This window comes from Alexandromys fortis, unplaced genomic scaffold (genome assembly GCF_014885135.2).
Source record: "Alexandromys fortis isolate MF-2015 unplaced genomic scaffold, M_Fortis_MF-2015_v1.1 scaffold_94, whole genome shotgun sequence".
NCBI lineage: Eukaryota > Metazoa > Chordata > Mammalia > Rodentia > Cricetidae > Alexandromys > Alexandromys fortis.
The window spans coordinates 7,350,488-7,365,613 of NW_026067979.1; the positions used below are offsets into that span (position 1 = coordinate 7,350,488).

The following is a 15,126-nucleotide window of genomic DNA, read 5'->3' on the forward strand; positions in this document are numbered from 1 at the left end:
TTACCAGGGTAGGGGAGTGGGAAAATAGAGAAAGGAACCATAAGACAGTATTGGGAGTGAGTTTCAGGGATTATTCAGATCCTGAAATCACCTGCATTTATTTTGCCACAGTTTTTATACTTAAGGTAAACTGGGGGAGAAGGTAACAAAGGCTTCGTTAACATGACAGCCTGAGATTTCCCATGATTAGCATTCTGTTGCCTAGGTAGCAGGAAGACCCAAGTCAGGGTTGACTCACAGACACTGGTCATGCAGGCAGAAAACACCCCTTCCCCAGGTGATCTCATAAGTTACAGTGGAAGGAGCAGAAGTACATTGGCAGTCCTGACCACCTGTCGGGATGGCGCTGAGCTTTCTTAACTTCAAATAGAGGCCAGGCAGCCACCCCCTGACTGATAATGATTGATGCTTATTATTCCCCAAATGCTCTGACCCTCAGATAACGTGGGAAATGGGCCTGAATTTCTCGGCCCCAACAGGTAGATACTTACTAAAGAAAAATAAAAAATAAAATGAGATGGCTCAATCTGTAAAGATACTTGCAGCCAAACCTAGACAAACCTAGTTCAATCTCGGGGAACCACATGGTAAGGAGAGAACTAATTTTGGCAGGTTGTCCTCTCACCTCCACCTATGTGCATAATATGCATTCATATAAATAAATATGTAAAAAAATCATGGAAAAATGAAACGTTGCACTCATATAGAACATTATCCAGAGGGCTGGTTCAGTGGGCAAGAGCATCAGGGTGTAAGGAACTAAATAGTATATCCTGAACTAGGAAGCAAGATGAGGGTGAGATACACCAACCTCATTAACACTACAGAGATATTCCATCACTTGAAGCAGACATTTCCATCCTTGTTAGAGACAGAAATAAGAAATAAGCCAAAATAGTTTAAAACATTTTACCAAAATCAGTATCCAGGTCATTTCCCTAAGGAGTACCTCAACTTGAAGAACTGGCTAAGCCCATCCATGATGCAGTCCTGTCCACCTCCCACCAAAGCATCCCAGTTTCCAAACAGAGGATCCCTACTCTCAGGGTATGCTCCTAAATGTCTTGTTCCCTGCCATTTCTTTAGAGAAGAGAGATGGTGAGGGTTACAAGTTAGATCTGAGTGCCCCTGTCCACTTACCAGAGAACCCTGAGTCCAGTGTATGCGCTCACTGTAGTTCAGCTGCAGGAACCACTGCTCACTGTGCTGCAGTCTCTTGACATGAAACCCACCCCTGCTTTATCTGCAAGACATACAGACTCTTCTAGGTTCTGCCCCTCCCCTTTCCGTGTGTTTTGAACAATCACGGAGGACCATGGGTCTATCTGCTTTTTAGGAATCACCTGCATTTCCAAGAGGAGGAAATGAAGTAAACCAAAAGTTGTTTTTCATTCTATCAACTCTTCCTTACTTGGCAGAAAAGGCCGGATACTCCTAAAATAACAGCATGGAATGGGGCTTGGAAAAGAACAGAAACAAGAAGTGTCTTACTGACTATGCTGGAAAACAGCCCTTGAAAGATAAATTTCCTGATTTTCCTTGTTCCTGACTCCACAAATGCAGCCTGAACTAAAGTCACACAACACATTGAGGTCCTGTACAGATGTCAATTATAGTCTCACCCAAGAAACAACCCATGTGACCCCCTCTGACTGTAACCTTATTCCTTCACCATTGTAGATTCATGTTCCTTAATTCTTGTCATTCTCAGCTTCCCTGTCAAGGCAGAGATTTGGTCATGCCTGGACTTTACAGGTCTTACACATGCTGTCTCAACCACGGCCAGTTCATATGTGAGCTGCCCTGCCATTCAGAAGATACTGTGTAGTTGTAGTTATCCATGACTCTGGCCCTTACACTCTTTTTACTCTTTCTTCCTGTGTCTTTGGAAATAAAACTACGTATATTCCATCTAGTTCTGGACATTTATCAATGTCTTATTCTAAGCATTTTGTTATATCAGTTGTGGATATCTACATTGATTATAATCTACTGCAAATAAGAACTTCCATGATAAGGGTTAATCAATGCCTTAACCTATGGAAAATCACTGGGAGATGGATTAATAGTATGTTCTGTAGTAGAATAATAGTCGTAGCTTCTCACTAAAATGTATGACCAGCATAGCTTAGGTGATTGCCTAGATATGGTACCAAATACGGGTTTCATCTTGTGGAGAAATAGTAATCCAATCAGGAAGTACTTGGTTACTACCACGCATTCTTTTACTACTATTATATTGGTGGTTATTTCTTATCTGATCAGTCATTATTATTGTTCAAAGAGTTCACACCTGGATATGATTAATGTTTCATTTTCTTCTCTGTTACTCTGTCTAGAACCTTCCAGCACTGTGAAAGATAACTGGTAGGGGTGGAGCTTCTGGGTCAGTATCACCTTGGTTTCTCCATGTCCTATAACTCAGCAATGTGGTGTTTTCACTAACAGGGTCTTACCGTGGAGTTCTGGAAGGTGACCAAGAGCACTGACAATGGCCTGTAATGATCAGGGTCATCGCTGGGCAACAAGTTGAAAAAAAGCTAAGTAATTCTTGGGTCTGGGCTTTTTATTTATTACCCTGTGGTGTCTAGCAGGGACATTGTTACCCCATTAGAGGGTCTCTCCATTGTCTCTTTCATATGTGTATACATATATTCAGGAAGCCTTTACATTAATAGGTTACGTGTGACATTTTGAAAATCCTTTAGTGTTATTTAGCCCTCCTACTTTCACTCCACTCCCCGCTCAATTTAACCCTTCTTTGCCCACACTTTTCTTTTAAATCCCATCTTCCCTCTCCTGCATTTTTCCCTCCATGACACCATAGTAATTTTGAAACTCTGTGGGTATTCCAAATGAAACACACATCTAAAGAAGCTAAGAGCTACCCATGAGAGGGATTAAATGAAGTTTGTATCTCTGGGCCTCTGATGCCTCACCCAGAATGGTTGTTTCCAGCACCATCCATTTCCCCAGGAATTTCATAGTTTCTATATTGTCAACAGATGAAAAGTCTTTCAATCTGTAAAGTTGCACGTATTCAGCATGCATTCATCAGTTGATGGACATCTAGACTGGTTCCATTTCTTGGTTCCTGTGAATAGAGTGTAGATGATGGATAAGCAAGTAGGTCAACAGAAGGAGATGGAGTCATTTGGGAATATTGGCAGGAGCAGCACAGCTGGATCATGTAGCGAAGCTATTTTCTCTTTGTGTGGAGCTTCCACACATGGTACCTTAGTAACTCCTCCAGTTTGCCCTCCCACCAGCAGGGACTGAGTGTTCTCCTTCCCCACCCTCTGCAATGATATTAGTTGCCATTTGCACTTCTGTTTCTAGTCACTCTGACTGGGCTGAGGTGAAATCTCAATGCAGTTTTGGCTTGTATTTTCCTGACATACAAAAATGTTGAAAATTTCAAAAAAAGTATTCTTCAGACATTTGCACTTCATCTTAGAGAACTCTCTGTTTAGCTTATGCTCCATTTTTAGATTGGGTTCCTCCTTTTCTTGAAGTTCAATATTTCTCTACAGATTCTAGATACTTACCCCTTGTCTACTACATAGCTGATAAAGATTTTTTTCAATATTGTAAACTGCCTCTTCATTCAAGTGATGGTGTCTTTTAAAAGTATTTTGAGTCAGTGTCTTCCTTTGTATACAGTGTAGGTCTAGTATCCCCATAGGTCTATGTAATCCAGACTGATCTTCATCTCCTGGTGATTTTCTCACCTTAGCATCCTGACTGCTGAGATTTCAGCTGTGAAAGCCCTTGTTTCTCCGGCTCAGAACCTCCTTTTGATTTCGTGAGCCAGTCTACAGCTTATGGACATTGGGTGTACATTAAATAGCCCCTGTGCATGGAGACTGAGAGGGTGTAAAGTGCAATAGAAAGCAATTTCTATTTCTTTGAGTCCTTTGAGAAATGATACACAGTTCGCCTATGGCAACTGCTTTTAGGAGCTCCAGTTCATCCTAAGCAATTCTGCTGGATGAATCCCGTTGATCTGTAGCATCTGCTCACAAGTGCCAGAGATCAGTCAACAGGAATGAAGTCACCTGCTATGGTCAATTTCATCGTCTGAGCTATTGAAGCCCTTTTCCAGGGTTGTAATTTAGGTTGGTTTTGTTGATGTTGTTGTTGTTGTTTTCCCTCAGGTTGGGTCAGGCCCTGAAGCAGTGTCTGCCCACAGTTCTGAGAGAAAAGTGAGAGTTTTTCTGACAGTGTTAGTAATGCAGGACTCCCAGTAGACTCTTAGCCAAAATATCAAGGAGAGCTGCATTTCCAGACATTGCCAGGAATGCAAAACTGAAACTGCTTCTCTATGCTGCCTGCTAGTCATAAACGCTGCACATTCAGAGTGTGGGAAGGGGTGCATGTAACAGAGGGGAAGCTTTGGTTGAGCCTCCTTGCTCCACGCAGATCCCTCATTGTTCTTCTCCCATCTTTCCCTTTCTCACCAACACACCAGTCTTTCATATTCACCAGCATGTTTGCTATTTTTCAACATGCTATTATTCAGCCACACTGTTCTTGAATTGCAATGGAACAGCGGATGAGCATAAATTTTTGTTTGCTTCATCTCTAGCTTCCCAGTGCTGGGAAATAACAAACAATCACAGGTGATATTCGGTGATTCAGTGCTTTCTGAACTCTACCAACTGAACTACATCCGCAATCTTACTTATTAATTCATTTATTTGAGTCTGTGCCTCACTATGTCACCTTGGGTGTCCTGGAACTCAGTACTTAGACCAGACTGACCTATAACTCACAGAGATCTGCCTGGTTTTGGTCTCTGAGGGGTGGGTTACAGGCAGATGCTATCACTGTAGGGCCATTACCTCTTAAAGTTAAATATTGAAGGATGGAGTGGTGGTTCAGTGGTAAGCACTTGTTGTGCATGCATGAGGACCTCGCTTAGGTTTGCCACACCCACTAAAGCCAAGCATGGTGAGGTGGGATCACCGTGCAGTCTTTTACCTATCAATGGTTATTAGGATCAATGAGAGACCTTGTATTGAAAAATAAGGTGGAGAGTGATAGAGGAAGACACCATACCTTGACCACCTCCCTGCATCCTCTACATGTACATATATGGCTGAGTGCACACATATAGATAAACACACTCACACGAACATACACCACTCACACAAATGTCAAATTTGAACCTTTAAAAATGGTAAGAAGTTTTTGTAAAATATATTAAAAAGCAAAAAGTCATTTCTAGTCAATGACACGAGCAGAAAATGATTCCCATTTTCTGAGGCTAATTTAAGCCTCACCAAACTGATGGAAAATAACAATGTATATACTCTTTATAGAAATCTCATTTTATTGTTTGCTACAGATGTCAGCTTCTTGAAATCATTTTAAGGATGACTTCAGCATTTCATATTTATCAGGAACAGCTGGAACAGAACCAGTGACATCCTCTGTAGGACTGTAGTGTACTCAAAAGAGAACTAATTGCCTCACTTAGGCTTAGGAATTAAATTTCAGTAAAGTTATACTTGTTTAGTTGCCTCATTAACTTTTTGATGGATTTAAATGTCATCAGTTGATTATAAAAATAGGCATCTGATCTCAGGACACACAAAAGGTTTATTAACTGTTTGAAAGTGTAATTCTAATCATGCATACAGAGAAATTCAATGACCATTGCGGTCTACCAACTAACATCCCTTGGGTTAGATTGAAAGGCCTTAGAGAGTTTCAGAAGAGACACACTGCACTGCACCTCACTGGCCAGCAGGAGGCAATGCTGATTCACCTGATTCTAGCCCTAAGTGATTGAGGTGTAAAGCAAAAAAAAAAAAAAAAAAAAAAAAAAAAAAAAAAAAAAAAAAANAAAAAAAAAAAAAAAAAAAAAAAAAAAAAAAAAAAAAAAAAATCTATGGATGTCTAGGATTAAAACTTATTTATAAAAGGAAAAAAATGGGAATAACACACTCATGAATACCGAATACCGAACGAAGTGTTGCTTGCCTTTTTGTCCACCAGGAGAATACAGTGAAAACTCTGGACCATGTGATGTAACCGTGGCATCAGGAGCCTTTCATATCCATGAGAGAGTACACGACTCCTCAGCCTCACTTCTTATCTAGTCACATACGAGTGAGGACCACGCCCATAAAGCTAGTCACCCCAAATACCATTGGCTAAGCAGATTGAATTCTCACAGTATCCCCCCTTTGATCTAATTAAGAAGCCTCAAATCTTAACATAAAATCACACACAGTAAGAACAATTATCAAGTATTGTCCAGAAGAAATAAAAGTTAATAGCATAAACAAAAATGAAGTTACAACCAACAATAACAACATCAAACAAGAAACAAATTCTAGATGTTCCTATCATAGATATTTGTCAAATTACAGAGATTACTCCAATAGATGTCCTTTTCTGAAGAGTCTAAGTCTTGTACTTAATATGCCCTTAGTTAAGATTTTAGAGGATCTAACTGTAACTCTCTAGTCTTCAACCCCATCAAAAACCTGAGAAGCAAAGTAATATTACCAAGTAAGCAGGGCATGGAAACAAGTGATTTCTGAAAAATACAAGTTATGATAGAAACAGCTGGCTGCTTGGATAGTCACCCAATGTTTCTCTGCAATGTTGGGGCACCCAACTTTTGTTATATGCCTAGAATATTTGATAGACCATTTTTTAGAAGCAGGAAAATTTGAAGGACTGTTTTACCCCTGTCTTGGCAAGGTTCAGTTGAAGATTTTCCTCATGTCTTGCTTGTCCTGATTGTACAACATGCAAGGCAAGGACATTTCCCCCCCCCAATAGACCAGTTTTGCCAAGAAGAAAACAAACTCTATATGGAGTGTCTTCAGTGCCCATCAGCCTCTCAGGAGTGGTTCGGTGCTGCCAGGAGCAGTTGTGCCTCATGTAACAGAATTCTAAGTTATTAAAATATTTAAATGTCATATTCTAGTTGGCATACCCTGCTTGTGCATTTCCTGGCTGCCGTGACTTGAATAATCACACGGAAACTATATTAATACAACACTATTTGACCAATGACTTAGGCATATTCCTAGCTAGCTCTTTTCATAAATTAATCCATTTATATTATATTTTACCCGAAGGCTCGTCGTTTGTTGCATCTTGCTTCTTGGGCAGCTATGTGGCATCTGCCTCCTTCAGCTGCTATATGGCATTTTTTTCACTATACCTTCTCTCTCTATTTATCTCTGCTCAGATTTTTTACCTGACTTTTCTCTGCTAAGCCATTGGCCAGAACAACTTTATTTATTAACCAATAAAAGCAACACATATACAGAAGAACATCCCACATCATATTCTATAGGTCTTTTAAGTGTTTGAAGATTACTCATCTTTCAAAGAATAAATCTCTGTGCATCTATAAAACAGAATTAACATGACAATAAGCTTGACAAGCATGGGTGACTATTAACCTGTAATTCTCAATAACCTATATGCTTAAAGACTAAGGCTTCATGTTATAAAAATAAACAACCTATAAACAGATGTATAGTGCAAGCACAATGACCTTGAAATTGTTGCAATATACACAAATATCTTACACATGGTGAGATGCTACAGTAGAAATCTTAGACCCCTTCCAAAGTAGATATAGACACTTGCAGAAATTGACCTCTCTATCAGTCTTCTATGGAGAATTCTGATTTGGATAGGGGAATAACTGCTTTCTCAAGTTTATATGCCTGTGCTGGAGAGATGGCTCCGTGGTTAACAGCATGTGCTGCTCTGAAAGAAGAACCAAGCATGTTATTGGCACCATGTCAGGTGGCTCACAACTGTCTCTAATTCTAGCTCTAGGGATTTCTGGTGCCTCTGACTGCCCCTGCAATTGTATGCACATACTTCAATTCCCACAATTCATATACATGACTGAAAATAAAGTCGATATTAAAAAACTAAACTCTGAATGCCAAGCCCACTCCCAAAACATACACACACACACACACACACACACACACACACACACACACATAATTTGCCCAGGTGTTTCTTTAGAAGAATCTTCCAAACACTATTCAATGATTCAACAGATACAATAGAATTGAAATAACACCTCACATTATACCTGACCATCACACATTAAAGCTGAATATCAACTACAGAAACAACAGGAAACATACAAACTCATGAAAACAAAGCAACTCTCTACTGAATGAAAAATGGATCAATACAGAAATTAAGAAAGAATTAAAGACTTTCTAAAATTGAATAAATGAATTTGTAACATATTCATGCTTATGTAAAAATGAATATGTTTCTAAGAAGTAATGATGGAGGAAGGTAATTGGTTAATTATAATAAACCAACTGCTTGGCCTCATAGCTTAGAACATAGGTGGGTGGAATAAACAGAATAGGATGCTGGGAAGAAGAGGAAGTGAGGTCAGACTCTGCTCTGCTCCCGGAGAGACCCAACTGCTCTGCTCTCTGGAGCAGAGATGCCATGCTCAGCTCTCCCGGGTAGACCCGACAGCTCTGCTCTCTGGAGCAGAGATGCCATGCTCAGCTCTCCCAGGCAACTCCAACCCAGGATGGACATAGGCTAGAATCTTCCCGGTAAGCGCACCTTGAAGTGCTTACACACATCATTAGAAATGGGCTAGTCCAGGTGCGAGAATTAGCCTGTAAGGGCTAGAGTTCATGGGCCAAGCAGTTCTTAAATGAGTACAGTTTGTGTGTTGTTATTTCGGGCATGAGCTAGCCAAGCGGCCGGGGTGTTGGGGACGCAGCCCCGCCGCTCCTATTTCAACAAAGTAAGTTCAGAGTCTACATGAAACCACAACAACAAACAACAAACAAAGCAAAACAAAATAAAACATCCTGAAGAGATGTCATAGTAATAATTTAACAATTCCAGAAATACTATCTGGGAACTTCTACAACTGATAAATACCATCAGCGAAGTGTCTAGATACATTAATTAAAAAAAATCAGTAGTCTTCCTATATACTAACAAAACATGGACTGAGAAAGAAATCAGGGAAACAACATCTTCCATAATAGAGAAAAATAGTATGAAATATCTTGGGGGACTCTAACCAAGCAAGGAAAACTTGTATGATAAAAAATTTAAGTCACTGACTAAAGAATTTGAAGAAGATGAAAAACTTCACATGTTCATGGATTTGCATTAATATTATAATAAAAACAGACAATCTTACAAAATAAATCTATGGATTTGCTCAAGCTGATGCTCTGGCTTTCACCACACTTACAGATAAGGAATACAGTGACCATAAACTAACTTTATATTAAGAGATTCCTAACCCCTTACACCCACCCTCACCTCATTTCACTGATGATTTTAGTTCAGGAATTTACCGCTTGTGTTTTACTCTCAAGGACAGCAGAAGAGATACTTAACTACTACCAAAGAAAGGCTTCCTTCCCACTGGTGCTACAGATCCACAAATGACCAGGATCAGAATGACTGATATAGCATACCCTAAAACTGATTATTTAGAGACCTGGGTCTCTTCTTTATTTCTACGGCTTAGAGCGATAGTCTAACGCCAGATCTAGACCAGTAGAAATTCCAGCATCTGGCGAATGTCCTAATCATATCAGGAGCCATTAGCTTCCCTCTGAGTGTCTACAATGTTGCCTGGTTACCTGGTATCCTCATTTCATGCTGAAAGAAAAGAAGCAGTGCATTGATTTCAAATACAGTTCATGCTCTATTCATAATTTTACTGAAAAGAAACCTTTTAGCTCTTTTACCTACCACCTACAAATGTAGTGTAGTACACTATCCTCCCCTCTAGAATCCCCTGATGATTCAATTTCTTTCTTAACTAGCTTTCTCCATTAAGAAGTTCACTGGATGTGTAGTAGCCACTATTGAACTGACAGCCATGGATCTCTGTCTCTCTGTCTCTGTCTCTGTCTCTGTCTCTGTCTCTGTCTCTCTCTCTTTTTCTCCTCCCCCCCTCTCTCTCTGTGTATGTGTGAAAATTCTTATCTGATTTTTATGGGGCAAAAGAATTCTGTCCTTGGAACCTGCTAGGGCTGGGGAATTGCTGGATTTAAGCGTATATATTACTGGGAAAGCTTGTAACAAGGGCTGGAAAGAGAAGAATAAAGAAACATGGATAGACTGGCCCAGTTGTGAGTAGGTTTCTTAACGCTCAGACTTGAGATACCTTTGCTTATTGTGGTGCTATTGATTGAGCCCTGAGAGGGATTTGTTAAGCTCTGGACTCCTATGCCCCATTATTAGTTCATTGTCATCATGCCAACAAGCACGGAGGAAAGCATGCAGACATGATGTTAGATAGGTAGCTGAGAGTTTTCATCTGTATTGGCTGGTAGCAGGCAGAGAATGAGATTCTGGGCCTGACTTGAGCATCGGAAACCTCAGAGTTGGCCAACAGTGACACACTTTCTTTAACAAGGGCACACCTCCTAATAGTGCCACTCCCTTTGAGCCTATGGGGAGCATTTTCATTCAAACCACTAAAGGGATTGAGGAGGTTGATCAATGGACAACCTCACTTCTGTATGCAAGCACCCGTGGTAAGACAGAAGAGGCAGTTCTCTTCAACTCATCTTTGGTTCTTCTGATCCCTGACAACGCATCAATTTTGTTGTATGATCTTTTCTTGGGGAGACACAAATATCTATTCACCCAATGTAGGTACTCATGACAGATACCCTCAAAATCACCAAAATAAAATAAAATAAAATAAAAAAGTCTCACAACTTTTTCTGAATCTAGCTTAGCAAATGATTGAATTTATTAGGGTGCAGGTTGCTTACAGGAACATTGGTCACTCAGAGACAGCTGCATCACTGAAAAGCCCACTCCAGCAAGACAATGATTCACCACAGCTGCAGCCATTGGAGCCCCTGCAGGATTTGCAGACTCCTCAGCTGCTATGAAATCCCCACTCGCATGGAAAGCTTTTTGCTTAAATAACCTTGAGAAGAGCTTCATTTTTTGAAGTTTTTGTGCTAAGACTTGTGATTTTTATTTACTACCTGAGTCTTTATTTTACATGTTAAGTGTATCTATTTGTGGTGTGTATGTGTACACATGCATATACACGTCAGTCTCATGTTGGGCCTCTTCCCAGTTAATTTCTACCTTAATCTTATTTATTTATTTATTTATTTATTTAAGGTTTCTATCTCTTCCCTGCCACCACCTTCCATTTCCTTCCCCCTCCCCCAATCAAGTCCCCCTCCCTCATCAGCCCAAAGAGCAATCAGGGTTCCTTGCCCTGCAGGAAGTCCAAGGACCACCCACCTCCATCCAGGTCTAGTAAGGTGAGCATCCAAACTGCCTAGGCTCCCACAAAGCCAGTACGTGCATCTACCTTAATCTTAATGGGAGTTTCTCTCCACTGAATCCCGAGTTTGTAGTTCTCCACAATCTAGGTAGCCAGCTTGCTCCATGGTTCCACAGTCTCTGCCTTCCAAGTGTGGAAGTATAAGGTGATAAAGAGGAGATAGCTAACAAACATCTATTCATATCTTTTGTATGTGCATGCTTGTACAGGTTTGGGTATTGTATATAGCATGTGTCCACTTGTGTGTGTTGTGAGGAAAGGGCCCGCTTTTTCGTCCCAGCTGCCCTGCTAGCTTACACCCGAAATAACCACACAGAAACTGTATCAATTTAAACACTGCATGACCCATTAGCTCTAACTTCTTATTGGATAACTCTTACATCTTGATTTAGCCCATTTCTATTAATCTATGTATTGCCATGTGGCTGTGGCTTATTGGCAAGATTCTAACTGGCGTCCGTCTAAGGTGAAGGATCCATGGCTTCTCCCTCACTCTGCTTTCTTCCTCCCAGCATTCAGTTCTGTCTTCCACGCCTACCTCAGTTCTGTCCTATCAACTAAGCCAAGGCAGTTTCTTTATTTATTAACCAATGAAAGCAACACAAAAACAGAAGGAACTCCATACCACGCGCGCGCGCGCGTGTGTGTGTGTGTGTGTGTATATGTATGTGTATTCAAGTGTGCAAGTAGGATTAAAAGACAGAGAAGAAGGCAGAGAAGTGAAGAAGGATTGGGGTTGTCAAATACTAAGATATTAAGAAGTGTGGTCCTTATCTTTAGATTTTCCCATGGTGATAGTAGTTTGGCTAGCATAAAGAAAATATGTCATAGGGGGAATTTATCTAATGATTCCCTGGTACTAACCATTTGATGTTGTCATGGTCAGTAGTTGTGGGTGAGGTGAGTTTCAACTAGACTTTCGAATATGTCTTTGTAAGAAGAACTTTGGCATCTTCAGTCACTGTGTCAAGGAAAAGATGTTGAAAGTAAATGGTTTTCCTAAAGAAGACACCAGCACCAAGAGGCCCACCAGTAGCTGAGGCAAATAAATCCAAAGTTTCCGAAGCTAATTTTTCTAATGTTTTTTCTTTCTCAGTTTCCAACAAATAAGGAGATTTAAGGATTTTTTTCAGTTGTTCAACAGGCACTTGGGAATTCTTAGCAATGGCTTCCAGAGAGGTGTCGTCCACTCCAAAGAGGTCTCGATAGCGGTTTAACTTCACTTTCAGCCTCTCCTTCTCATCCCTGAAGAGGCCCACTAAAGGCATAGTAGCCACTGCTCCAGCCTTGCAGGCTTCCAACCAGATAAACTGCCGCATAGATTCACGTTTTCTGTCAATAGCTGCCTCTGTGATATTAGGCAAGGAAAGCATAAAATTGTGGCGCTTTTCATTAGGAAGATTCTTTATCAGGGTGTCCATCAGGACTGGAAAATCATAGTCTGATACATCTCTGTTAGAAATCAAGAAAATCTGTGGTACATCCATCTCATATTGAGAAAAGGTGTTCACATAGGAACTTCTGATCTTCTGCAGGGTCTTTTCTCTGTCAAAGGTACTTGGTTCATTTTTCTCCTCATTTTGTAAATCAGTGTCTACCTTGGTTCTCACAATGTAGTAATTCCTTTTCATGAATATGATTGCTTTGGCAAGGTCTAGTTCATGTTTTGTAAAACGTGAGGCAGAAACAATAATGAAGAAGTCATACTCTTGGAATTTCACTTTCTCCAGATACTCTTCTGGCGGAAAGTTCATAGTTCCAATGCCAGGCAGGTCCCATAGAGTCAAAGTTCTAATTTTGGGGTGTTTGTATGGAGCTCTTTTAATAGTTGTCTCTGTTACCCCAACTTCAGCTGCATCTTCATCTTTAGGTCCCACCCCTCTCAGGGCATTGATGAAGCTGGACTTCCCTGCTCCAGACTCTCCAGTCACAGCAATGTTGATTGTGGCATTATCAATATCTCTTAATGCATCACCGATTATGGAATGTGCCCTCTGAAGGTTTCCTTCTTTCATTTGAGATTCTACTGAATGAATGGTTTCCTGCGAAATTATCTTGCTTTCTGTCTTAATCGTCATTAAATAGTTAGCGAAGCTGGACTCCAAATTTCCAAGGTCTTCATCCTTAGATGTATCAGAGGTGCACTGACCCATGACTGTGATTTCCTAAAAAGTCACTGAAAGAAGGAAGGGAGAGTAAGTTACAAGATGCAAAGGTGCATTTGGGCTTTGCATTGTGTTCCTTCACTATGCTGCCACCTTAGTTACATTCTGATATTGAATAGTTTCTATATATTTTGTGCTGAGTTTTGGTTTATCAACAAGATACTAGTTACAGTCCTATACTGGGAGCTACTGAGTACCAGTCTTGGCACTCCCTCTGGGTTCAGAATTGGATTTCTATGGGGAACAAAAACTGGCTTGCAAACAGGATCTGAGGTGTAAAACAAACTAGCTGACTTAGGCATGGTTTTCCTGCATGTTTCCTTATTCCTTGGGGGAAGATGAGCATAAGGTCATAACGCATAAGGGCAAAACATACAGATAAAGGGGGGGGGCGATCTTCACAAACCTTTCAGTTTATATAGGCATACAGACAAGTTAGCAACCCCATAGGCGGTAACAATAGCAGCAAGCATGCATTTTCATGGAGTCACAGCAATCAGGTGGATCTTGCAAGGGGGTGCTTTACATTTCAGAGGGGGTGTGGCTGCGAAGTTCCTATGCAGCTGGGAACCCAATATTGGTCTCTATACTAATCTGCTGGCTTGATTTGCATTAGCATTTAACTGGTGGAGTTTAAAGGAATCTCTTCTGGGGACCCTGCTTCTGACTTCAGCAGGGTGCCCAGGTGAGAATTTTTCTCTCTGAAGCTAGTTTTGGTGACTCAGGTCTTTTTCCTGTATAAACAGTTAATTTCCTGAGCTATGATCTTATGAGCATTACCAAGGTGAATGGTAAATACAGAATATTAGTAATTTTTTAAGTCAGAGCAGAAGACCAATAGATTACACTGTCCTGAGTCTGCTGTTAGAGCAGACATATTGCCTCCCCATTGAGGCTCCTTTCTTACAGTGAGTACTGTCAATAAATAAAGTTTTTATGTAGATTTTTGCTGGGAGAACAAAGGACTTTACTGAGTGAATCCTTTTCACACCAAGGTTTCATGGTGAAGAGTGGGGGCGGCAGTGCGGGTGGGGGAGGTTTGGGGGAGGTATCTGGGGACCCTTACAGGAAAAGTCAGGTTTGTACACTGTTGGGATACTACTGAAGGAAGAAATGCTGTCATTTCACAAAATTGACAGTGACGTATTGAAAGTGCAGGTGAGCCCATAGCTCTGCAAAAGTGGGTTACTCCAAGTGGAGTGTACGTATACACTTCCTGTGGATAGTCCAGTTGATCTGTCAGCTTTGCATTTAATTTACATAGTCCTATTGGAAGAGGCAACTTCATTTGAGGAATTGTCCCCCATCAGAATGGACATGGGCATGCCAATAGAACATTTTCTCAATTGATTTTGATGTGGGAGGCCCAGCCCACTGTGGGTAGTAGCACCCATGGCAGTTGGCTCTGGGTAATTTAAGGAAGTGTTACCAAACTCTGGGGAGCTAGCTAGTCTAGTCAACAGCAATCTCCCCTTGTTCTTACCTCTCCTCCTATAGAGCTTCTGCCCTGATTTCCCTTAGCAATAGGCTATGATCAGAATGTGTAAGCTCCCTAAAATCATATTCCTTCCAAAATGATATGCTCATGGTATTTATAAAAGCAATAGAAAGAAAATTCAAACAAATTTCCACTAGCTCTCAATTAAAGTCTTA

At 40.7% G+C, this 15,126-nt stretch overlaps 2 protein-coding genes and 1 long non-coding RNA gene across 3 annotated transcripts in view; all 3 read right to left on the bottom strand.

The window, feature by feature from the left end:
- LOC126511012 (interferon-inducible GTPase 1-like) overlaps window positions 1-1,214 on the bottom strand; it is a 33,623-nt gene extending 32,409 nt beyond the window's left edge. Inside the window, exon 1 of the mRNA XM_050157830.1 lies at window positions 1,141-1,214. The gene's annotated coding sequence lies outside the window, so the exon portion shown is untranslated. The remainder of the gene's footprint in view (window positions 1-1,140) is intronic.
- LOC126511021 (uncharacterized) overlaps window positions 1-11,405 on the bottom strand; it is a 43,814-nt gene extending 32,409 nt beyond the window's left edge. The window contains exon 1 of the long non-coding RNA XR_007594582.1: window positions 11,266-11,405. This is a non-coding gene — a long non-coding RNA (uncharacterized lncRNA). The remainder of the gene's footprint in view (window positions 1-11,265) is intronic.
- Window positions 11,406-12,211: 806 nt separating this feature from the next.
- LOC126511122 (interferon-inducible GTPase 1-like) lies at window positions 12,212-13,466 on the bottom strand. Its single transcript, XM_050158032.1, has one exon. It carries the CDS (start codon window positions 13,459-13,461, stop codon window positions 12,220-12,222), a length of 1,242 nt encoding a protein of 413 aa, XP_050013989.1. The 5' UTR covers window positions 13,462-13,466; the 3' UTR covers window positions 12,212-12,219.
- Between the last annotated feature and the right edge of the window lie 1,660 nt (window positions 13,467-15,126).